At 65.8% G+C, this 21717-nt stretch overlaps 2 protein-coding genes across 2 annotated transcripts; one reads left to right on the forward strand and one right to left on the reverse strand.

The window, feature by feature from the left end:
- Nucleotides 1–199: 199 nt before the first annotated feature.
- Nucleotides 200–14684, reverse strand: LOC134143556 (adenylate cyclase type 10-like). Its single transcript, XM_062581673.1, has 27 exons — nt 14507–14684; nt 13783–13887; nt 13618–13656; nt 12943–13086; nt 12289–12497; nt 11914–12010; nt 11498–11586; nt 11015–11206; nt 10664–10785; nt 10131–10207; nt 9618–9807; nt 9415–9467; nt 8867–9020; nt 8338–8530; nt 7692–7778; nt 7018–7301; nt 6332–6468; nt 5269–5523; nt 4726–5076; nt 4151–4202; nt 3319–3541; nt 2843–2950; nt 2430–2608; nt 1707–1863; nt 1130–1338; nt 573–1033; nt 200–215 (listed from the first exon to the last, which is right to left on the reverse strand). The coding sequence occupies exons 1-25, from the start codon at nt 14682–14684 to the stop codon at nt 1240–1242; spliced, it is 3774 nt and encodes a 1257-aa protein (XP_062437657.1). The 3' UTR covers nt 200–215; nt 573–1033; nt 1130–1239.
- A 2448-nt stretch (nt 14685–17132) lies between these two features.
- On the forward strand, nt 17133–21489 carry LRRC52 (leucine rich repeat containing 52). The gene is made up of 2 exons (XM_062581534.1): nt 17133–17800; nt 21136–21489. The coding sequence occupies exons 1-2, from the start codon at nt 17176–17178 to the stop codon at nt 21384–21386; spliced, it is 876 nt and encodes a 291-aa protein (XP_062437518.1). The 5' UTR covers nt 17133–17175; the 3' UTR covers nt 21387–21489.
- Nucleotides 21490–21717: the final 228 nt, after the last annotated feature.

The raw sequence follows: 21717 nt of genomic DNA on the forward strand, positions 1-21717 counted from the left end.
GCGGCAGAGACGGGGACTGCGCGCAGCACACAGAGACGGGGCAGCGCTGAACCCTTTAATGGAGGCAGGAGCACCCCGGCCCCGCGGGGCGGGCAGCTGCAGCAGGCCCCTGGGGCCACAGGCTTCGGGCTGCGCTCCCGGCAGCCGCGGGGAACGCGGAGCTCCCTCCAGCCGCGCGGCTCCCGCGGGGCCTCCGGTGCCGTGAGCCGCCGCTCCTGAGGGGAACAAAAGCCGCGGTGAGAGCCCGGAACAGCAGCAGAGCCCCAGAGCCGCCAGCGCTGTCCGGCGAGGCGAGCGAGGCCTCTCGCGGTTCCTCGCGCCATCCACCCACCCGCCTGCCAGGCCGCAAAAGCTCAAGCGCAGCCGGGGAACTGGGGGCAGCTACAGCACTCGGGGAGCAAGCAGAGCCGGGCAGGAGGCAGGCGAGGGCTGCAGCTCTACCCAGGCTCCTCGGGACGCTGCTGAGGAAGTCAAAGGGCTGCTGGAGGCTCTGGGGTCCGCGTTGTGACGGCAGAAAAACCGTCTTTGCCAGCCTCCTGGCTCTCCCGCGGCCCCCCGCCCGGAGCACGTACCAGCATAAAGCAAGAGGTCCCGGCAGCAGAAGAAGCAGCGCGCCTGCCCAGCGATCCCGGGCTCTCCAGCCAGCTGCTTCTCCAGCCGGGAGAGCGCTCCTGCACGCTCCGGGCACCTGCGGAGGCACGCAGTGAGCCCCAGGGAGCAGCTCCGCGCGGTGGGATTCAGCTCCGCACCCTGGCACGCGTCCCACCCCGCTTCTCCTTACCCGTCTCTCCCCCTTCTGTGCTCCTCCTGGAGAACCTCCAGGGGAGTTCCCATCGCGCTTCTTTTCACCCACTCATCTTTTGGCAACACGTCTCCGGGGAAAGGCTCCCGTGGCCCTGGCCCAAAGGATCTCCGGTGGCCCCCCGACACCGCACCGCGTCCAGCGGCAGCATTACCTCATCTGGAGAAGGAGCGCCGTGAAGAGCGTGCCTGGAAGCTCCCGGTCCAGGTCGGGCTTCTCCAGCTCCGTGCACTGCAGAGGGAAATAAAGGAATGAGTGAATGAAGCCGACTCGCAGAGGCTCTCTCCGCAGAGATCTCCTCTCCCAGGGAGCCGGGGCAGCACCTACGGTCAACAGAGAGGGGCAGATTCCCCAGGCTGAGGTGCAGACGGGACAGGGCCTGGGCCAGTTCTGCCGCGGTTAACGCCCCTCCTCCTCCAAAGGGCTCGACGCCGGAGCTAAGCTGGACGGCCGCCCGCCCGCCCGCTCTCCAGCCGCTCTTCCTGGCGGCCCAGCTCCTGGCAGCACTGCACGTATTCCAGGTAGGACGCGAGGATCTAGAAAGGTCCAGACAGCAGAATGCACAAGACTGGATCTCGCCAGGGTGACTCTCGAGCCTAGAGGGCCACAAACCCCACCGCCACTTTCGCCCTTCTCTTTCACTCGCACGCCTCCCACAGCCACAGCCTGCCCAAGGGTGACAGTCACGACACAAATCCAATGAGAGGAGCAGCCCAGAAGAACAGCAAGCCCCGTCTCCTGGGAGCTCGCAGCGAGAAGCCCCGGGACGGGCACATCCCCGTCCTGTTTGGCCTCTCCTTGCCGGGGCAGACCCTGCGGCTGCTCTTGCCGGGCCGGGAGAAAGGAGCCGTGTCGGACGCGCGGCCGCCTGCTGCGGCGGCTGCGGCGCGGAGAAGGCACTCACGTGACTCGCGTCCTCGGACTCCTCGGCCGCGTTGACCCTCATGAGCGCTGCGAGGAGCGAGAGCCTCCGGCCGCTGGAAGTGTTCTCCAGGCTGAAGAGCTGCCGCAGCAAGGAAAGGCAGCGGCTCTGCTGGAACAGCCAGGGCAGCCTCTCCGTCCTGCCACGCAAGAGAAACTGCTGAGCCGCAGCCGCGAGCCGCGCGGGGCCGAGCCTGGCAGGGCCGGGGAGGCGCGGGGCCCACGAGGCGGCTGGGGCGGGCAGGGCTGCAGGGGCGGATGCAGGAGCACCGAGAAGCACCCCGGGGAAAGGTGACTGCTCGCAAGGACGCGGCGGCACTACAGCCCGCGGCGGCCCAGCAAAGCCGGGCACCGGCAGCAGAAGGGGTGCTGTGCGGCAGGCTGGCACCCGGCTGCGAGCCCTGAGCTCCCTCCTCCTCGCCCCTCGTCTCCGCTTCCCCCCGGGCCCACCGCCTGCTCCCTCCTGCGCACTCCCTTTCCCTCTGCAGCCTGTGCTCCCTGCTAACACCCCTCTGCTCTCACCCGCGCCGTCCCCCTCGAGACCACACAGCCCGCCTCCCCCGACAGCAGCCCCCAGCGCCCTCCGCAGCATCACCCTCGCCAGGACCTGACTCTAGCCCTAAGCCTAGGCAGCTGGCGGCCGAGGGGCTCAGCACCAGCAAGGAAAGGGCTCTTTCTGCCCTTCTCTTCCCCCTCAGCTCCTTACCCTGCCTCTGCGGGAGGGCAGGAGCCTCTGCTCTTCTGGTGAGAGGCGTGTGCCGACTGCTCCAGAAGGAGCTGAAAGAAGGCGCCAGCCGAGGTGCCCGGGAATTTCCGGCCCAGCAGGCTCAGCGCCTTCCTGAGGGTCGTCTTGGCCAGCTCCACGCGTCCCACGTTGTAGCACACCTGCCCAGGAGGCTTCTTCAGGCGGTGCCCGAGGGCTCCGACGCCCGACGCGAGGCCGAGGGCCTCGACCGGCTGGGGCCGGAGGACGCGGCGGTCGCAGGCAGGGCTGCTCACTGCGGCTGGGCCTCAAAGTGCCAGAGGTGTCCCCCCGCCGCCCCCGCCGGCTGCCCCGCGCCACCGCGGCATCCCGCTCCTCCCGCCCCGAGAGCCCTCGCGGCCGCCCTGCCGCTTTACCTCCCCTTGCAGGCTCAGGAAGGTGGCTTCTTCAAAGCAGGCCGGCACCGAGGCTTTCTTAACCGCCGAGCTCCTCAGGGCCTCTGCTTTGCGCAGGCTCGTGAAGGCCTTGGAGCAAGCGCACGGAGAGCGGGTGAGCGGCGCTGCGGAGCCCGCCTCCAGCCCCAGCACTCCCACCCGCCTGCACAGCTCCCCGCGGAGGCCGTGCCCCTGCCCCTGCCGATGCCACCCCAGCGCACGCCGCGGGCACGAGCGCTCCTCCGCACCGCCTCCCTGCTGGGGCGCCTCGCGCGAAGGTCCCGCTCCCCTGCCCCGGGACAGGCAAGCGGGAGGAAAACCCCGGCTCCGACCCCAGCCCTTCGCCCCCAAGGGCCCACAGAGGCCGGTCCTAGTGCAGGGGGGAAACGGGCTTGCCCTGGGCAAGGCCACCGAGAGGCCTCCACGTGCAGCGGCCTCTGGCACGCAGGACAACTCACCAGGTAGTTGTCGGAGACGTGCAAGCAGGCAGCCGCGCTCTCCAGCAGATAGTAGAGGGCTCTGGCATCGTTGCCCATTGCCGTGTGGTGGTGAGCCAGGGGCACGAGCACCAGCTCCACGACGGCCTTGCACTCGCAGGAGCGCGCGGCCCCGGGCGTCCCTCTGCTCTGGCCGGGCACCGCAGGCACCTGCTCCGCCTGCACTGCAAACCGCTCTGCCTCCCTACGCCGAGACGAGGGCACGGAGAAAGAAGAGACACGCTAGCACCCCCGCGCTGCCCTGGCCGCCCGCACTAACACCGCGCTCCAGCGCGGCACACGGCCGCGTGCACGGCTGCCTCGTGCGGCTGCGCTGCATTTCACAGCCTCCCCAGGTGCGGAGAGCGCTGCCCAGCTATTCTCGCTGCCCCACGCGGCGGCAGCCGCGCTCTCGCCCGGCTCCAGGCAAAGCCTGTGCTACTCCTAACACAGGGCTTTGGGGCACGGCGCCTCTTCCTCCTCTGCAGCAACGTCCGGCCCTGCACCGCGCACCTTCCACCAGCCACCCTGCTCCCAGCAGCTGCTCTGCCCCTGCCCAGCTCGCAGCACTGCTCTCTCACAGCTACACAACCACAACGGCTCCACCCGAGCGCCACCATCAGCACGGTGATCCCAGTGGCTTCCGCAAGGATGCTCCTCTCCGGGGCCAGCGCAGACCACCTCCCACCCAACAGGCCGGCTCTTCCCCGGGCTACGCTCACAGCCGCCAGGCCACGCTGGCAGCTCCGCTCGCCCCCTCTGCGCACCCTCAGCCCGCAGACTCCCCACAATACTCAAAACCCCCTCTCCTCACCCAGAGGTCTCCTCCGTGCAGCTCTCCTCTTCCTCCGCACCTTTTGCGGCATCTGCAAACAAAGCACAAGTTAACCCCCGCTCACCTCACCAGGGGCAAGAGCTGCACCTTGCGGGCAGGCTGCATCAGTAAGAGCACGGGAGCGGAGGGACGGGGAGGGGAGGGGAGGGGGCTCAAGGCGCTGGCAGCAGCTCTCTTGCTGGCCCCTTCCCCCGAGACCTGCCCTCGCTGCAGGGCTGCTAGGTTTGGGCAGGTGGAGCAGACCCACGCGGAGACGCCCCTCGGCCTGCGGGGCTGGGAGCTGCGCCCCCGGCTCCCGGAGCTCCAGGCAGAGGCAGGAGGGCGCTCGAGGGGACAGAGGCTCCACGCTGCGTCCGCAGCGCGGCTCTGGGTGGGCCGCTGCGCTCGGCGCAGGGCTAAGCTAGTCTTGGGGAAGCGTCCGCCCTGCGCCGGAAGCATCCCGAGGCTTCGGGGAAACGCTTCTGCGGACGGGGCTTCGCACGGAGCAGCGCGTCCGCTCGCTGGGCCACCGCGGCGGGCAGGGCCCGGGCCCCGGAGCACAGCACAGAGCATACCTGGAGCGGTGCGGAGCGCGGCCCTCTCCAGCTCCTCCTCTGCCGCCAAGGAGGCCTCCCGGCGGGGCGAGCAGCGCTCGCTGGCGGTGCCGTCGCAGCTCTCTCCCTCCTGGCTGCTGCTGCTGCCGCCGACGGCCAAGCGGTGGAAGGGCACAAAGTCCCCCCCGCCGCAGCACCGGCACTTGTGCGCCCGCCTCTCCAGGAAGGCCGCGCACTTGCCGTGCATGGCCACCCTCTGCGCCTTGGGCCACAGCTCGTAGGCAGCCTCCCGCAGCAGCGGGGCGCAGAAGGCCAGGACGCCGCGCCGCAGCCTCGCGGTCTCGCTCTCGCCCGCGGACCCCTTCGGGGCATCTGAAAGGCAACGGGGCTTTGCAGCAGCCGGAGCTGGCGCCGGGCGCACCTCAGGGCCGCCACAGCCCGCACGCGAAGAAGCCGCCCGTGCTGCCGGCGGCAGGAGCAAGCCACGGGCAGCTCCTTCCTCCCGCTCGGCGAGACGCGCCCAGCCTCCCACCACGCTCCCGGGGACGCCTTAGCAACGCTTACCGCTCGCTTCCTGCAGAGAGCTGGAGGATCCCTTGGTGGCAACGCTGCTGTCCTCTGCCACCTCGTCAGCACTCAGCCACTTGAGGCAGTTGCCCTTCACCAGGACATCCAAGGTCTTGTACATCTTGGTCCTGGTCCACCTGGGAAGGAGGTGGAAGAGCAGCTCGGGGGTGAACGTCCGCCCGATGATGGCTGCGCACTTCAACACCATCCGCTCGGAGGGCTTCATGCTGTCCAGCTCAGCCAGCGCAATCCCTGCCAAAAAAACAAGGCACAGGTCTCTCTCTCGGCCCGGAGAGCAGCAGCCGGACTCTCTCTGCAGCAGCCGGACACGCCGCCTCCCTCGAGGCGAGGCCCCGGAAAGACGGCCGGTGCGGCCAGCAGCCGCCCCGGCGGGGCTCGGCCCCTCACCTTTCAGGGTCGGGGGAAGCACGGTGTTCTGCAGGTCCACGCCAGGTCTCACGGCGCAGACCCTGCGCTCCTTCCCCGCCCCGGCGCGCCAGCACGCGGCCGCTGCTGAAGCCTCCGTCCCAGGAGCTGAGCGCAGCAAGAGAGCAGCAGGAAGCGATTAGCCGCGGAGACCGTGCGAGCCCCGACTTCCCGCTCGCAAACGTCGCTGCTCCTCCCCTCCCTCCGTCCTCCACCCTCGAGCAGTCACCCCCCAGCACGTCCGGCGGCTCCTGGACCTGGCGGCAGCACAAATCCAGCCGCGGACGAGGAACGCTGCGGCCACGCGGCTCCCGGCACAGCTCCGCAGTAACCCCCCACTCCATGCTCCTTCCCAGCCGCACCGGGGCTTAGCTCAGCGCCAGGAGCGCCTCTTCTCCTCGACCGCCCCTTCCCGCCACAGCGGCACCGCTGCTCCTCTCAAAGCCAACAAACCCCCAGCCTCTGCTCCGCCCGTCCCAGCGGCCAGCGGCACGGGAACCCTCGCCCGGGCCAGACCTCGCTCTGCGCTGCTGCAACACGCGACCGTGCCAAAGGCGCGGGGCAACTCCAGGGCAAGAAAGGGCCGTGGGAGAGGCACCACAGCACCGAGGCAGCCAGCCACAAAGGTGCTTACTGAAGAGATTCTCCCACTTGGCCTCGGCTTTCTCCTGCTTCCGCTGCTGCTGGAAGAGGAGCAGGTCGTGCCGACGAAGGTAGCTCAGCAGCTCCTCGCAGTAATACGGGATCCCGTAGCTTCTCTGCATCAGGAACCTGCAAAGGAGCAGATCCAGCAGGGACTGGCGCAGGACGGACGCGCCGGAGGCCAGCGTCTTCGCCACAGCTGCGCCTCCCTTTTCGAGGGGCCGCGACTCCCACGGCCTTTGCCGGCCGAGCTGCCCTGAAGACGCAGCAGTTGCTGCAACCTGCAGGAAAGCGCTCGCGGACAGTGCCCAAGGCACACGGCAGCAAGCCGCCTCCTCCTTTCCTGTCCCCAGCAGCCTCCGTCCTCGCCGGCACCAGCGAGAACCTGGGCCCCTCCAAATCACCCCCCGCGCCTTGCCACACCTCAGCCACCCCAGGGCCCAGCACCACCGCCTCCCTGCCTGGCAGCGCGACGCGGACGGGCCGACACCACCTACGCTCCGTGTCCGCCAGCACAGGCGGCTGCCCGCTCCCGGCTCACAACCGCCAGCCGACGGTCACAGATGCGGCGGTGCGCCGAGCAGCCGCCCGCATCCTTTCCTGGGCGTCCGCTCCCTTCCGCCCTCGGCAGAGGCTCCACCCGTCGGAGGGAGCTCAGAGGCCCTGCCCGGCACTTACGTCTCCAGGTCCCGGGGCACGCTGACCACTCCCAGGTCGTGGCAGGCTTTCTGCACGACAGCTGCAGGCTGCAGCTCTTCCAGCTGGACATACGTCGTTTGCTGCAGCTTCACGATGTCAGCAGCTGCTTTGCAAAGCCTCTCCCTTCCACAGCGCCCGGGAGCAAAGCCCACGACCAGGAAGATCGGGACGTCCCTGAGCACGTGCGACATCGCAGCCCAGGAGGTAGGATCGATGTACTGGGCGTTGTCGATGATGAACAGGACAACGTCTTCTTCAACGGTCTGAAACAAACAGCTTGTTTGGGTGGGGGAGTCGGAGCCGTTCTCTAGCACCTTGCGCGGCAGCGGCTTTGGCCGGCCTCTCTCCAGACACGGCGCGCTCCGAAGTCTCTCTCCTCTCCCCCGCTCAGAATCTCCCCGGCTCTTCCTCTCTCCGAGACTTCAAGGTCTCTCGCACAAGCTGGTGCACAAAGACACCGTCCCTCCGCCTCCTCCTGCGCACGTGCCCTCCAACTTGGCAGGGGGACGGCAACCAGGGGGCACGGCACGGGCAGTCCAGCCTCTGAAGAGCAAGGGCTCCGGTACGCTGTCCTCTCGACACCTCCCACCGCTCTCCTGCACAGCCCTCAGCCTGCTTTCCTCCTCCGACCCAGGACGCAGAGAACTGCTCACCTTCTGCAGCACTTTCTTGAAGACCGACTCCAACTCCACTGTCCTCTGAGCACCGCTCATCTTGGACACCTGCTCCGACAGTGGGAACTGGCCAGAAAAGCACAGGCACAGAGAAAGAGCGTTTCAGGGCGTTTCGGCACACCTGCCCACCACGCAAGTCCAACTGAGCCAAACGCCTCAGCTGCCCTCAGCACCTTACGCCTCTCCCCCACACAGTGCCGCGGGCGGGAGACAGCGTGGACGTCACCCTGAGCCTCGAACAGGGCTCCTCTGCTGGGGGTCTGCGGCAGAGCTGTTGGGGTACGGGAGGGAGGCGTTTGGGGTGGGGAGGGGGAAGAGCTTGTTCCCTCGCCGTGGAGCAGACCGCTCACGCAGCAGCAAGCTCAGACGGGGCCCGTGAGCTGGTGCTCGAAGCCTCTCTGCGATGCCCTTTCCAGGCCGCTGCGCAAGACCCCAGGAGCTGCCTGCAGCAGCCTGCCACCGGGACTCACCCCAACAGGCAGCCCCCCGCTGCGCCCACAAACAGAAGCCTGTGCTGCCCCCCTGCTCTCCCCACCAGCCAGCTAAGCCCACTCCCCACCAGAGCGGCCGCAGGGCAGCGCGCAAGCGAGTCTTCGCCGGCGCCAGGCACGGCTCCCCCTCTCACCTTAACCAGGAAGGGCACATTGAGCAGGCAGTAGCTGCTCTCTTCCACGAGCCCTCGGAGCTTTTCCTGCAGGACGAGCTGTCTGGCGCTGCAGGATTTACAGGCCTGGAGGCCCATGGCCATGGCCAGCACCATGTGCACGGCCGAGAAGACCTGCCGCTGGTTTAGCTCCGTCAGCTCCACAGCCACTACCCTGCCAGGCAAAAGCAAAAGGCAGTGAGATCCGGAGAGCCGCCCAAACACCATTTGCCCGGCAGGCCACCTGGCTTTCTCTCTTTGCTCTGGAGCGGCACAACGAGCCCTCAGCACGGGCTCTACTTTGCTTTGTGCCTGGCCCCAAAGACGCCTCGCCCGCCCTCGACACCTCGGACAACAGCGCGCTCCTGCCCCTGAGCAGCGTCTCCACGAGGCTTTTCGGGGCTGCTGCAGCGCGAGGGCCGGGCGCACTGGCAGAGGGGCTCCAGCACCCCACGAACGTCAGGGGCTGGCCGGGGGAAGGCACCCACGGGTACCGCTCCGCACCGCTCACCTGTGCCCAGCGGCCTGCCCTAAGCAGGCCAGCTCGCTAAGCAGGTGGCTCTTCCCGGAGCCTATCGCGCCCTCAAACGCCAGGATGTGGCTTTCTTTCCTAGCCACATAGGCGTTCAGGTGGCTTTCAAAGAGGGCGAGCTCCTTCTCCCGACCTGGGAAGGCAAACCAGAAAGCAAGCTCTTGCAGCGAGCCGAAAAGCCAAGAACCCTGCGCACCCTTCCCTCTCGCCGCCAAGTCGCCTTCCCTCCACCCCATCGACAAGCCCGCCCCCACCCAGCGCTCCTCCCCACCCGCTTGGAAGCTCCCTCCGTGCAACCCACGGAGCACGGCAGCAAGCAGCCGCCGCTTCATCCCGATTCCCGGCCCCAGCTGTGGCCCAGCCCCAAATGCCGGCACCAGCCAGGAGCCGAGCTCTGCACCAACCCCTTACGGCCACTGCAGGCAGCGCCGCCCCAGAGCACGAAGCTGCTCCGTTCCCGGCGCAGCGCTAACAGGTACCGAGGGCAAGAAACGGGCTTCCGGGAGACCGAGGCGGTCTCCACCTACCGAGCAACGGGGAATACTCGGACCTCGCCTTCGGGACACCCGTGCCCAGTACCCTAGCAGGGGGAGAGAAACACGAGAGTCAGGCAGGGAGGCAGAAGCTGGAGGACGCAGAGCCGCGCTCCCAGGCTTTGCTCCCGGGGAGCAGGTCACGGAGGCTGAGCTTGGGCCCCAGCCAAGCAATCCTGCTCAACGAGCACACTCACGGCTTCTCCGAGATCCCCAGGTACTGGTAGACGGTGCCAGGATCGACAACCCCTTTCATCTTGGCCTCCGGCAGCTCCCTGAAGTAGGAGCGGGGCAGCCGGGAGGCGGCGTAGGTTGCGGCGTCACACGACACTACCCCGGGGTAGTGCTCCATCAGCCGAGCTGCCAAATTCACCTTCTGGCCCATGACTGCCGCAGACAGAGAGAGCACACGCTCACGCGCCTCTGCGAGCGGCCCGCCGCACCCTCCGAGGCCGACGGCTGCGTCGCCTGCAGCTCGGGCGAGCCCCGGACCCTCGCGAGCCAACACGGCTCGGAGCCCCTGGCCCTGCCCCGCGGCGGCACCCGCTCCGCCCCGGCCGTTGCCCGCGGGCCGCGGGCCGAGCCCTGGGCCGAGCCCGGCGCGCGAGGGCAGCGGCCTGTTCCCCGCCGCCCCGCCTCTGCCCTCGGCGCACGGCTCTGGTCGGACAGACCCGGCCCAGACGCCCGCTCCTCGCACACCCGCGCCGTACCTGTGTATTCGTGCCTCACGCGATGGCCGACGACTCCGCAGAACACGGTGCCGCTGGTGACCCCGACGGAGACCGCCCTGCCACGCACGGAGAGCGGCGGGCGGTCAGCAGCGCCCGCGCGCAGCCCCGCCTGCCCGCCCACCGCCACCCCCCTCGCCCCTCGCCCCGCCAGCCCCCCGGCGGCCCAAACCCTGCGGGCGCGCGGGGCTCGCGAGCGTGAGCCCGCAGCGGGAACGGGCTGTGCGGAGCAGCCAGGCGGGGCCCAACCCTTCCCCTCGGGCCCAGCAGCTCCCGGGCCTCGTGCCCTCCTGCTGCCGCCCTCCGAGGGCTCCTGCCGGGGCCCCCGCTGGCCTGGGCGCGCTGCAGAAACCGCCCCGGCCGCGGCCGGCGAAGCCCCGCGGGCAGCTGCCGCCGCGCAGGGCTCTGCCTCCTTCCTCCCCGCCGCCGAGCGGGCCGAGCGAGAGGGCACCTCTCTCTGGCAAACCACCCCCGCCGCCCCGGCAACGGCCCGCGCGGCACGCCTCCCCACTCACTCGATTTTCCGCGGCCTCGACAAGCACGCCCTGGAGATTTTAACGGCGCTTTCCAAGGCGTGAACGCTTTCGCAGGGCACCTTCTGTCCGGGCAGTCCGAACACACACAGGAACGTGCAGCCCTGCCGAGGACACAGGCAGCACGCCCCGTCACAACGCCGGCGGCACACGGCTCGCGCCGGGACGCCCCGGCCTCCCGCGAGGCCGGCAGAGCTGCGCGGCAGCCCCAGGCCGCTCGTCCCTCCGCCGAGCCAGGGCTGCGTCTCCTTCCCCCGCTGCCCAGCGCACGGACACGCTCCCCTCTCCCTTGCTGCCCACCCGTTGCGCGGTGCCCCGCGCCCCCACGCTCACTTTGTCGAACATGGAGATTTTGTTGATCTCGCCCTTGTGCGGACGGAGGATCTCCGACATCAGCACGCTGCTGTCCTGGATGGCCTTGAAGATGTGCGTCAGGTTGACGCGGGCAGCAAACTGCAGCTTGACGAAGAGGCAGGTGACCGGCCGCAGCTCAGACAAGTACTCCAGGGGTTGTCCGTCGTCGAGCTGGCAGACAGGAGCACGACTCCGCGGGGGGCTCTCTCGCCCCCCACGGTCGCGCCCGAACAACCCCCTGCAAAGGGCAGAGGGAAACCCGCCCCCGCCGCCCGCCCCTCTCCCCGCACGAGCACGCGGCGGGCAGGCTCCTGCCGCGGGCAGCGCGCCCCGCCGGCTGCCCCGGCTCCTCGCCCGAGGCCGCCCCGTCTCGGCACGTCCGCTCTCTCGCGAGCTCCCGCTCGGCCACGCGCGGCTCCTCCCGCCCGCCAAGGACGCGGCCGCCGGCAGCCGTGGCCATACCTTCCTCAGCACCGTTGCTGGCAGGTACTTGCGCAGCAGCTTCCCCAGGGCACGACGAGGGGCCAGGGTAACGGCAGGCCTCAGGACGCCTAAGGAAGGAAGAGCCAGGCGCTCGCTGGCGGCACGGCACGGCACGGCCGCGCTGCCCCGGGGGCGCCGCACGGCAGGGGCTGCCGCTGGCGCTCCGCGAGAAGGGCGCTCCTCCACCCGCACGCCGGTTCCTCTCGCACGTGCTCCGCCAGAGCAGCCCCCTCGAAGGGGGCGGAGGAGGCAGCGAGCCCCCGCGCCGGAGCTCAGCGCGGCCACGGACGCTGCAGCGCGAGCGGGAGAGGGCGCCGGGCATTGCTGCCCGCTGCGCCCTGCCGAAGCCCCGACCCGCCTGGGCGGCCGCAGAGCGGCAGGAGCGTGGGGCTCACCTGGCTGCTGAGGGGAGCAGGAGCTCAGCCGCGCTCGGGCGACCTTGGAGGAGATGTCTTCCCGCTCGGAGAGAGACATCCGTTCCACGCCTGTAACCTAGAGGCCCCCCGAACAAACGGGGCTCCGCAACAGCTCCACGGCCCACGGAAGCCGTCGCCCGCCGAGCCAAACCCTCCCAGGGCCCACCGCCCCCTCCTCCAAGCCGGCAAGCGGGCTCCAGAGCCAGCCCTCGCACGGCAGGGCCGCAGCTGCAGCTCCCCACCTGCGCCAACCCCTGCAGCTCCCTCCGCGTTCACCTCCGCGGCCCTCTCCCTCCTTCCCCCTCACGCCCACGGCCGGCTCCTCAGCGGCGCTCCGGACGCCGTCCTGCTCACCTTCACAGCAGCCTTCTGGCCTTTGAGGCACTTGGCCTTGACCCTGCTCTGGTTGCAGAGCTCCCAGCAGCCGGCGGACAGGATGACGTCGCCGGCGCTGGCGAGGTTTTGGGCCTGCCAAACGTCCCCCACGGCCTGGCCGACAATCAGGAAGCGCTGCTCCTGTTTGTCTCCGACGGTCAGCAAGGACATGTGCCCTGCGGAGACGCCTGGCGAGACACAAGCACGGCTGCGGCAGAGCGCGCTGCTGCCCGCGCAGCCCCCGCAGCTCCGAGCCCGGAGCTCGGCCCTGCGCGCGGGCTCCTCGTCCCACCGCGGCGAGCGGAGGCCTCTGTCTCGAGGCGTCCGAGACCGACCAGGGACGGGCCGCGGGGCCTACGCGGGGCCCTGCGGACACAGGGCCCTGCCCGGGGTGTCTGCCGAGGGGCCGGCAGGGCTGCCGCCGCCCGCGTGCTCGCAGGGCAGCCCCCTCCGGCGGCCGCCTGCCCCGCGCGCGACCACGCAGCCGCCTCCCGCGCAGAAGAGCCCCGCGGGGCCCCGCGCGGATCGCGCCCTCCGCCCGGGGCTGCAGAGCCCCCCGGCCCTGCCCGGGGCCCCGCGGCTGCAGCTGCGGCCGCCCGCGGCGCGGCGCGGCGAGCGCGGCACGGCCCGTACCTATCTTCAGGCGGAGCTTCAGGCCCACGTCCGTGTCGCGGGTGCCGTGCTTGGCCTGGATTTGCTGGCTGCACTGCAGCACCAGGCCGACGGTGTCCCGCAGCTGCGTCTGCCGAACGCGCCACAGCACCAGCACGGCGTCCCCTGGGGAAAGCGGGGGCGTGAGGACGGCTCCCGCGAGACCGGGCGCCCCCGGACCCGCGCCCGCCCGCGGGGGCGGCGGGAACCGGCAGGCGTGCCGCGGGAAACGCCCCGGCGCGGAGGCGCCCTCCCCTCCCCGCCCGCCGCACCCTGGGCACAGGGCCACCTTCCCCGCGCGCGGGCCGGCCGCGGCAGCGGCCACGCTGGCAGCGCAGGAGGGGGTCGGGGGGCTGCGGGAACCCGGACACCCCCCGCCCGTCCCGCCCAGCGCACGGACGCGCGGCCTCTCCCAAGCCCCCTCCTTCCCCCGTGCTGCCCCGCGCCCCGAGCTCCCGCGCTGCCCGACCCCCACGCCACATCGCCGCCCCGCTGCAGCTCCCGGCTTGGCGCCCCGCACGGCGGCTCCCCCGAGCACCGGGCTGAGCACGCGGCCCCCCCTCCGCGCTCGGCCGCCTCCCGCCTCCGTCTCCCCTGTCTCCAGCGCTCCCCGGCAGCTGCAGCGCCCCAGGCCGCGGCTCTCCCTCGCGGACAGACCTGCGAACTTGAGGACGTCCCCTCCAAAAGCCAGCAGCTCTGCACACAAAAGAAAGCAGAAGCAGCGCTGCACCTGGGCCTGGCGCAAGGAGGCAGCGGCAGGCTGCCCGGCCGCGCTCCGCTCTCGCGGCCCGGCGCCACGCGCCCCTGCGGGGCGGCACTTACCCTCCAGGATGTCCCCCATGTACTGGTTGAGGGTCTGCGCCACCTCATCCGCGCCCTGGTCCAGGTTGATGCTCTGACTGAACTTCTCCGTCAGAGCAGTGAAACCTGCGACGGGGACACGCGGGCGCAAAGGCGTCAGGCAGCGCCGACACGGCCGGCGGCCCCGGCAGCTTCCCCGGCCGAGAGACGCGCGGCCGGGAGGACGCAGGACGGCCTCCGGCAGCGAGCGCGGCCGCCTGAACCCTCCCGCGCCTCCTCGCGCTCGCGCAGCGCCCGCTCGCCCCTTCCCACGCCGGCACGGTACGCCCGGCGGCTGCGGCCGGCTGGGGCCCTCCGGCACATCCCGCCGCCGCCTCCCGCCCGCCCGCGGCCAGGCCGCCCGCGGGGCCAGGGAGGCGGGAGGAGGCCCGGCCCCGCTCGCGCGGCACCAAAGCTCCGGGGAGAGCTCTGCGCGCAGCGGCTCAGCCCCAGGCTGCTGCCCCGGGGCCTCACGGCGTCCTACGCGCACCGCTCTCGGCGGGCGGGCGGCCGCAAGCACGCCACGGAGCCGCTGCCGGCGGGCGAGACGCCCGTGCCGCGGCCGCCGCTCCGTCCCAGCGCCGCTCGCCCGAGGCGGAAGCCCTCGGCAGCCAGGAGGCCTCCCCGAGCCCTTCTCCAGCACCGGCGGGATGAGCAGCACCCCGGGAGGCCCGCCACGTCCCCGCGGCTCGGCTCGCCGACCCACCGGACACATCCGCGAAGAGGAGCACGCCGTGGAAGTTCTCCACGCAGCGGCTCTCCTGCTTCAAGTCCTCAGACAAAAGCAGGTCGGGGACGTAAGCCGCCACTTCCCCCAGCTCCGAGCAGTGCTTCGACCTCGGCTCCCACGCACGAGGCGTCGCCACGCGCCCTGGGCTCCCCATGGTGCCCGGCAGAAGACGCCCGTGCCCAGCAGGGAGGAGGACAAGCCAGCACCGCGCAGACTCGCGCACTGAGCCCCAGCCTCTGTGAGGCACGGGTGACCCTCTGCCGCCAGCGGGGCGTCACAACCGGCTCCAGCGCCGTCACCCGCCCGTCGGCTGTGACAGGCGGCGCCCAGCGCCGTCACCCGCCCGTCGGCGGTGACCCGCACGCTGCCGCCCAGCTCCAGGCCCGGCCGACGGCCTCCGCGAGGCAGCGCTGCCCCAGCGCGCGCCGGGGAGCTGCCCGAGCTCCCTCCTTGCCCGCGCCCGCTGCCCAGACGGGGCCAGTGCAGCGCAGCTCCCTCCCGGGCAGGGCTGCGGGGAGGCCCGCGCGGGGACTGCGCTCCCCCGGGGCCCGAAGCGGCAGCTGCCTCCCACGCTGCCCGGCACGAGCGGCCCAGCAGCCGCGCGGGCTTCGCCGTGAGAAGGGCGCTCGGGGCGCGCCGCGCAGGCAGCCTCACGACAGCCGCAGGGCGCAGCAAACAGCGGACACGCAGCTCCGCAGCAACACACCCGACGGAGCTGCAAGGCCGCTTCCTAATCTGTGCACGCACGCTGCGCCCAGACAGCACGGCTCAAACAGGACAGAGCCTTCGCGCAAATACAGGAGCAGGCGGGGGGCTTTCGCAGCACTGCAGGGCAGCAAAGAAAACCACTGGGTCCATGCCAGGCACATCAGAGAGAGCCAGGAAGAGTCGGAAGCCTTGGCAGGAGGCAGCCCCAGTTCCCTGCTGTAGTTGCCAGGGCCGCGTTAAGCTTTCGTGCTGTAGGGAACCGTATCCGCACTGGGCACCCCGGCGCACACACAGTCTGCAGCTGCCTGTTCCCCGAGGGAAGGTGAACCGGGAGCCGAGGGCAACCTCTGCGCAGGCAGTGCTCTTGCCCACACGGCACGGTCCTGCGGGGGCCGAACGCGGCCCCCGCGGCCGGGTGCTGGTAACAGGGCCCGGCAACAGTCCAGACAAGGCAAGTCGTAAGCCAGCACCAGGGTCCCTCCAGGGAGGCCTGGATGGGCCCCTCAGGGCCAAACCAAAACGGGGCCAGAGACAGGACTGGAGACAAGCTGCAACGTACTTACAGCAGGTCTGTCCAGGAAATCAATTACTTACGCTGTCAGCCTGAGGTTCCTTCAGGAGGCAGAAAAAGCGCCAGGTACATCTGCAGTGTAGCTCAGGCAGGGACTGAAAACCCAGGCCTGGGCTGAAATGGGGCTGCAGTGGGCAGGGGGGGCAGCTGGGTGGATCTCTGCCCTCAGGTGAGCCTTGTCAGGGCCATTAGGCCCTCAGGGCCCTAAAAGCAGCTTCCTCTCCCAGTAAAAGTATCTTCATACCTTCAAGAAATCTGGTTTCAGAGGGGGTTTGCTGTGGAAAGTCCTGATCTCAGAGTTGTGGGTTGTCATTCAGCTATTGCAAAGCATCACAGATCCAGGGCAGGGACAGAAAACTGGGAAAAGACACTGCAGAAGAACTGAGTCAGGATCACAGCAGTGATCTTTCCAAGCGCCTGCCCCCCGGGAAGTCATTGCTCAGCCCAGCACAGTCTGTCCCTTCCCACGCTGCAAGAGGGCTCAGAGCACTGTGCTGCAGCTCCCCAGGCATGCATGCTCCTCACTGGGCTCCAGCAGGATCTGGACAGCCAGGGGGAGAGGAGGTTGCACCATCTGCCTAAGCTCAAGTGCTTGCTACCTTGTGAGCACTTGGTTCTGGAGTCCTGGAGTCCTGAGATTCCTCACTTAACTGCCCCCAGTGTTGCTTTACACCTGCATCCCCAGGTATTTTCAAGGCCATCAACAGACTGGCTCATTATGCTAAGCCCTGCCTGGCACAGAGCCAACACCTGGGTAAAACCACCTCTGAAAGAGCTTCCTTAGTTGTCTTCTCCCCAAAGGAGATAAAGCCAATACACGCTGTGGAGCATTGTGCAGAGCTCACTTATTCAGTTTATTCAGTGCAGATGACCATGCCTCGGCTTTTGACATTATTTGTGACAGCAACTGCATTTGCTCACACCGCCCTGCACACACTTGGTGTCCTCATCCAGGGCGCACCTGCCTCGTAGGCCTACAGGCGTGCGCTTTCACTCCGACGACAGCAGCACGGGCTCAGCAAGGCCGGTCATGTCAGTGTCCCCAAACTAGGTGGCTTTTGCAAGCTGCTGACATCACAGAGGTGTCAGCTGGCAACGAGCGTGACATGGAGACACTCTAGCCACCGCTCTGCACTTGCAGATCCAGAAAGTGGGTGAAACCCGGCTCCGCTTCCAGCCAGGCAGGCTGCCAAGGAGCCAGGTGAGCCACAGGAGCAGAGCGCTTCCCAACAGCCTTGCCGCTGGACATCTCGTCGGCATGGCTGCAATGACGAAACCACTTCCCTAGGTCCCCTCCTTTGCAGCTCCTCCGTGCCTGTCTGTCTGTACTCCCTAAGGGGCCGGGCACTCTGGGAGGTGTTAGATCATGTCTCTTCCAGGTGGACACCAGCCCCTGAGCCTCATGTTCCTTTTGGGGCTGGGGCTGGCATCAGAGACTATCAACTGCCCAAGCAGGTGCAGCTGTCAGTACCTGGAAGTGAACTGCACAGGGCGACAGCTGCAAGAGCTCCCTGTGACCATCCCACTGGATACCAGGCAGCTGATTCTGGCAGCAAACAAGATCTCATACCTGCCTGCAGTGGAACTGAGCTTCCTCGCTGACCTGGTCTATCTGGACTGCCGGGAGAACCTCTTGGGGGATGGTCTGGATTTCACTTTCGTTGGTGGGGCCAAGCTCGTCTACCTGGACCTCAGCTTCAATAACCTCACACAGGTCACCTTCAGCACCTTCTCACAGCTCATCAGCCTGGTAGTGCTGAAGATGTCAGACAACCCCAACCTTGTGCAGATTGAGAAGGAAGCCTTTGCCAACAACACCCGGCTGAGGTATCTGGACGTGAGCCGGACTGGCTTACTATTCCTGGACACCAGCACTGTCCGTGACCTGCCCAACCTGAGGGTTCTGGGGCTCAGTGACAACCTTTGGCACTGCAACTGCTCCTTCTTGGACTTCACTGCGTGGATGAGAAAGAGCAACGTTCATTTTCCAGGTGAGGGCTGTGTAAGCAGGACCCCTCTCCTCCCTGCACCTGCAGATCTGGGCGGAAGAGAGAGGGTATTCTGGTCTCTGCCCCAAAAAGTTTGGCACATTAAGGACTGGACAGGTCAGACAGCACAAGCTCCTTTTAGCTCATGGGGCTGTGCCACTGTATGTCAACTGCAAGTCCAATCTTCTAGTTTTAGCACTGAACACGGATCAGAGCAGCTCCGTGCACTCCGGCCCACAGAGAATCACACTTGCTCGCACCCTCAGGACAGAGAGGGAAGCATCGGGAAGCGTAACCAGTAGCTAGGCTATTGCTACTTCTATAAAGCTCCTGCCCCAGCTGCAGGCGGTATCACTGCCAGCTTGTTATCACTTCTGTCACTGCGAGTCACAAGCACCTTACAGCTGCAGTGCCAAGAGTGAGGAGCCCGAGGAGGCTCTGGGGAGAGCTGCAGAGAAGGCTACTGCTCTGATTTTCCTGCCTTTTCTTCAGCTGCTCGATAGACTGTATCTTTTTGTTGCTGCTGCAGTATGGCTGCGTCCATAACAGTCCGTTAAAAACCCCTCTCTCCGTGGAGATGCGTGAAGTGCTCTGCTCCTGCCTCTGTTCTGTCCTGCTCTGCTCAGCCTCTCCAGCCCTGAGCTGCCCACCGTTCTGCCAGTGTCCCCTTCACCTCAAACGCCCCCTGCAATGCCTTTTTCTGTAAAAAATATGGCTGCTGTTGTGCTAAAGCAGATCAAAACGACAGTTCCTATAACCTCCAGCTATCACAGTGCTTCTAGCTGTCAAAGCAGGTACATTTGACAGGTTCTCAGGATCAAGCCGTGATCCAAATGCTCTGAACTCGGCAAAAGACTTTTGCCGTTCCCATGGGGGGTTCTGGTTTGGGTACCGGTGAAACGCGATTGACAGGGTGAAACAGAATGCAAGTTAAGACTGTGGTCAGAAAAGCGTCTCTGTATCCTTATGAGTGACGGGCTTCATACGTTCCCACTCTTCCGCCAGCATCCCAGAGCAAATTGGCTCCCTTTTGTTTTAAGTTATCCAAAATAATCAATGTACGTGCATTGCAGATGAGCGTCCGCTTGAGTTCCTCTGACTTCTGCAGCAGAAAGGCACTTACTCCCGAATAAGAGCAGTTTACTGAAGGCAGGAGCCTTCTTTCCTTACATCATCTGGCTCACCAAAATCCAGCTGTTTTCCATCTTATTGAGAGAGTCTACAGCTGGACCACAGATATTGAATATTCATGAGGCAAAGTAATCACTGGTTCCCTTTTCCAGAGAAACACTAGTGCCGAGGGTAAAAAATTGTTATGCAGCTATGAAATTTGTATTTGATTTTCCAAATTGAAAAGGAATACATCACTGCACCAATGAAAAAAGCTTGATCCTCAGTAATTCACAATAAAATACTGAAGGAGAGCTGGGGAAAAAAAAGAAATTTGAGAAAACCTGTCCATCAAGTAAGAAAAAGGCACAAAAGAACCATAAGGAAGGGCAAGGGAAGCTGGTGTCAGGACAGAACAGAATTAGGGATGTCTGAGTATCTTAATAGGCGTAGTAAACGCCTGTAAAGGTACTTATTGTCCTCATACAGATTACAGACAGTTATGGAACAGTGTAGAGAAGTCCTACCCCTAGCAGCCGCCAGGTAGTTTGGAGATAACACGCGGAAGCCCTGAACAGGAGAGTAAAGCTCACTGCAGGCAGTTTGGAAGGCTACGAGCAGAAAAGCAAGTGGCAGCGAGGACTGGACGTATTCGTGTGGGTCCCTGCACAATCCCGGGAAGGATGGGAAAGAGACCAAGGCACCTACTGAAACCTTTCTGATGAGGCTGGGAGGAGCTGGAACAGACTGCGCCAGGGCTGGGAAGAAACGACCCGTCTCCCTGCTTCCACGTGTCAGGGCAGGGGAGAAAGAGCGGAAAGACTCAGCAGCAGCCAGCGGAGGCAGCTCCAGTTTCCTCCTCTGTCAGACTTTGCTGCTATGTCCCAGCCAGGTGCTGCGGGTGAGTCAGCGCGAGGTGTTGTATTTCCTGGAACTGGTGTGAGAACTGGGTAAACTTTAATGCTGCAGGTAAGTGTGTCCACGCTGGGAACCCCGGATCACGTGCGCCTATCTGCATCCAGGCAGGGAAAAGCAACTCCCTGTTTGTCAGGCCTAGGCGGCCCTAAGATGAGGGTTGTCCCAGGAGCTGACAGCTCTAGCAGAGGGACGGTGGGACAGACGGAACTGAGGGGCAACGCAGAGCACTGAAATCTGCTGCAAGCAGATCCCTGTCCCGGCCTTTAGAGAGCCACTGCAGCTTCACAGACCGCTTTGTGCCAGTGTTTTACGCTCAGCGGGAGCTGCGCACGGTCGAGGCGCAGGCGGGAAGTTCCCACAGCTCGACGGCTTGGGGTACGGGTGAACGAGCCCCGCAGTTACGCTCCTGACAGCGAGCGATAGCAGCACCAACGGTCTCTGCAGCTGTATCCACTCGTCAACGGATAACAAAATACAACATAACATAATACAGTATAAATTGTTGCTCGTCCCTCTCCGCTGCTCCCTTTCCCTAAGGACCACCCATCCAGCACTTCCAGCAGCGACCGACACGGTTCTGTCGCCGTAACCGAGTCTGTCGCACGGATTTCAAAACCCCCAGGGGAAGGAGGCGGCTGTGCTGGAGGCCACGCTGGCCTTCTACGAACACCAGGAAGAGACATTGCTTCCTCCTACGCCCAGCCTTCACTAGCTCCAGAGGGAAAAGCCAGCACCTGTTTTCTCGTGGCCTAGACTACAATACGGCAGAGCACAGTCATTATTTCGGCGGAACTGAATTACTGAGGACTTTCCTCTTTTTCTTTCACACAACAAGCTCGGCGACCCCTAACTGCAAACAACCCAAGTTTCACAGCTTGACTCTGTGGATGCAGACCTCACTATGCCAGCATAAAACAACCTCTTTCAGCTTAGCCTATGGCATGTCAGAAGATGTTTATTTTTGAAAAAACCTTAAAAATCACAAGTGCTTTTATATTAAAATGAAGGTGCTCAGTTAGCAGAACTCAACAGTGCAGGTACAGCAGCTTGCCACTGCGGTATAATCCAACCGGCAGTATTTTCCTGTCGCGACAATAACACAGAAATCGCTCTGATCATTCTGGCTACCTGGTTTGGCAAGTGACGGACTACGTGTTTTCACCCAGGCTGTTCAGGGAAAGGAGTGTGAAGTGCGGAGACATTTTTCAAAGGCTTTAGGAAACTCCTCCACTGCTTTTCTAGCAGGACTCCTACCCACTATTGCTCAGGGCACGGACAAGTTAGTCTTGCTTCTGCTTTTCCCTCTGCAGGTGCCGAGAACATCACCTGCTACATGCCAGAAGGTCTACGCGGCTTGAAAATGCCCGCAGTGGAGGCACAGCTCCAGCTGGACTGCCTGATCCAACTGCACAAGCAGGACTACATCTTTCTGTGTCTCGTTGGCTTCTGTATATTCTCAGCTGGCACTGTGGCAGCCTGGCTGGCTGGCATCTGTGCAGTGATATATGAACTCCACGCTGCAAAAGGGGAGGAGGATGAAGAGGAAGACACAACCACTTAGAACGGGCCCTAGAGAAGCTTCTGAATGCCCGTCCCAAGACCTGAAACCAGGTCCTTCCTGTCCAATTTTGCAAATTGTGCGTCCCACTCCAGAAGTGATTTTTGTGAACCAAAATAAAACTACAGGAGAACAAAGTCCCTGTGTTACAGTTTTGCTCACTCTGCTGCCTCCACATTTATTCTTCCACCGGGGCGCAGGACATCATTGGCAAAATAGCGAGTGGCCACTAGAATTGTGGACAGTGCCTATCTGCCAACCAGGAGCATTAGCACTGCTCCTGTACCTTATGACACCGCTGAAAAGCAGGATCAGCATGGGGCCTACCACGTCC

This window comes from Rhea pennata, chromosome 8 (assembly GCF_028389875.1).
Source record: "Rhea pennata isolate bPtePen1 chromosome 8, bPtePen1.pri, whole genome shotgun sequence".
In the NCBI taxonomy this organism is placed as follows: domain Eukaryota; kingdom Metazoa; phylum Chordata; class Aves; order Rheiformes; family Rheidae; genus Rhea; species Rhea pennata.

Excerpts from the sequence above, each read along its gene's own strand:
- LOC134143556 (XM_062581673.1), bottom strand. The coding sequence starts at position 14,684 with ATGGGGAGCCCAGGGCGCGTGGCGACGCCTCGTGCGTGGGAGCCGAGG. Across the intron at positions 12,498-12,942 it reads GAAGCTCCGCCTGAAGATAG|GCGTCTCCGCAGGGCACATG; the intron begins GTACGGGCCGTG and ends GTGTCTCGCCAG. Across the intron at positions 11,587-11,913 it reads CTGCTCCCCTCAGCAGCCAG|GCGTCCTGAGGCCTGCCGTT; the intron begins GTGAGCCCCACG and ends TTCCTTCCTTAG.
- LRRC52 (XM_062581534.1), top strand. The coding sequence starts at position 17,176 with ATGTCTCTTCCAGGTGGACACCAGCCCCTGAGCCTCATGTTCCTTTTG. Across the intron at positions 17,801-21,135 it reads GAGCAACGTTCATTTTCCAG|GTGCCGAGAACATCACCTGC; the intron begins GTGAGGGCTGTG and ends TTCCCTCTGCAG.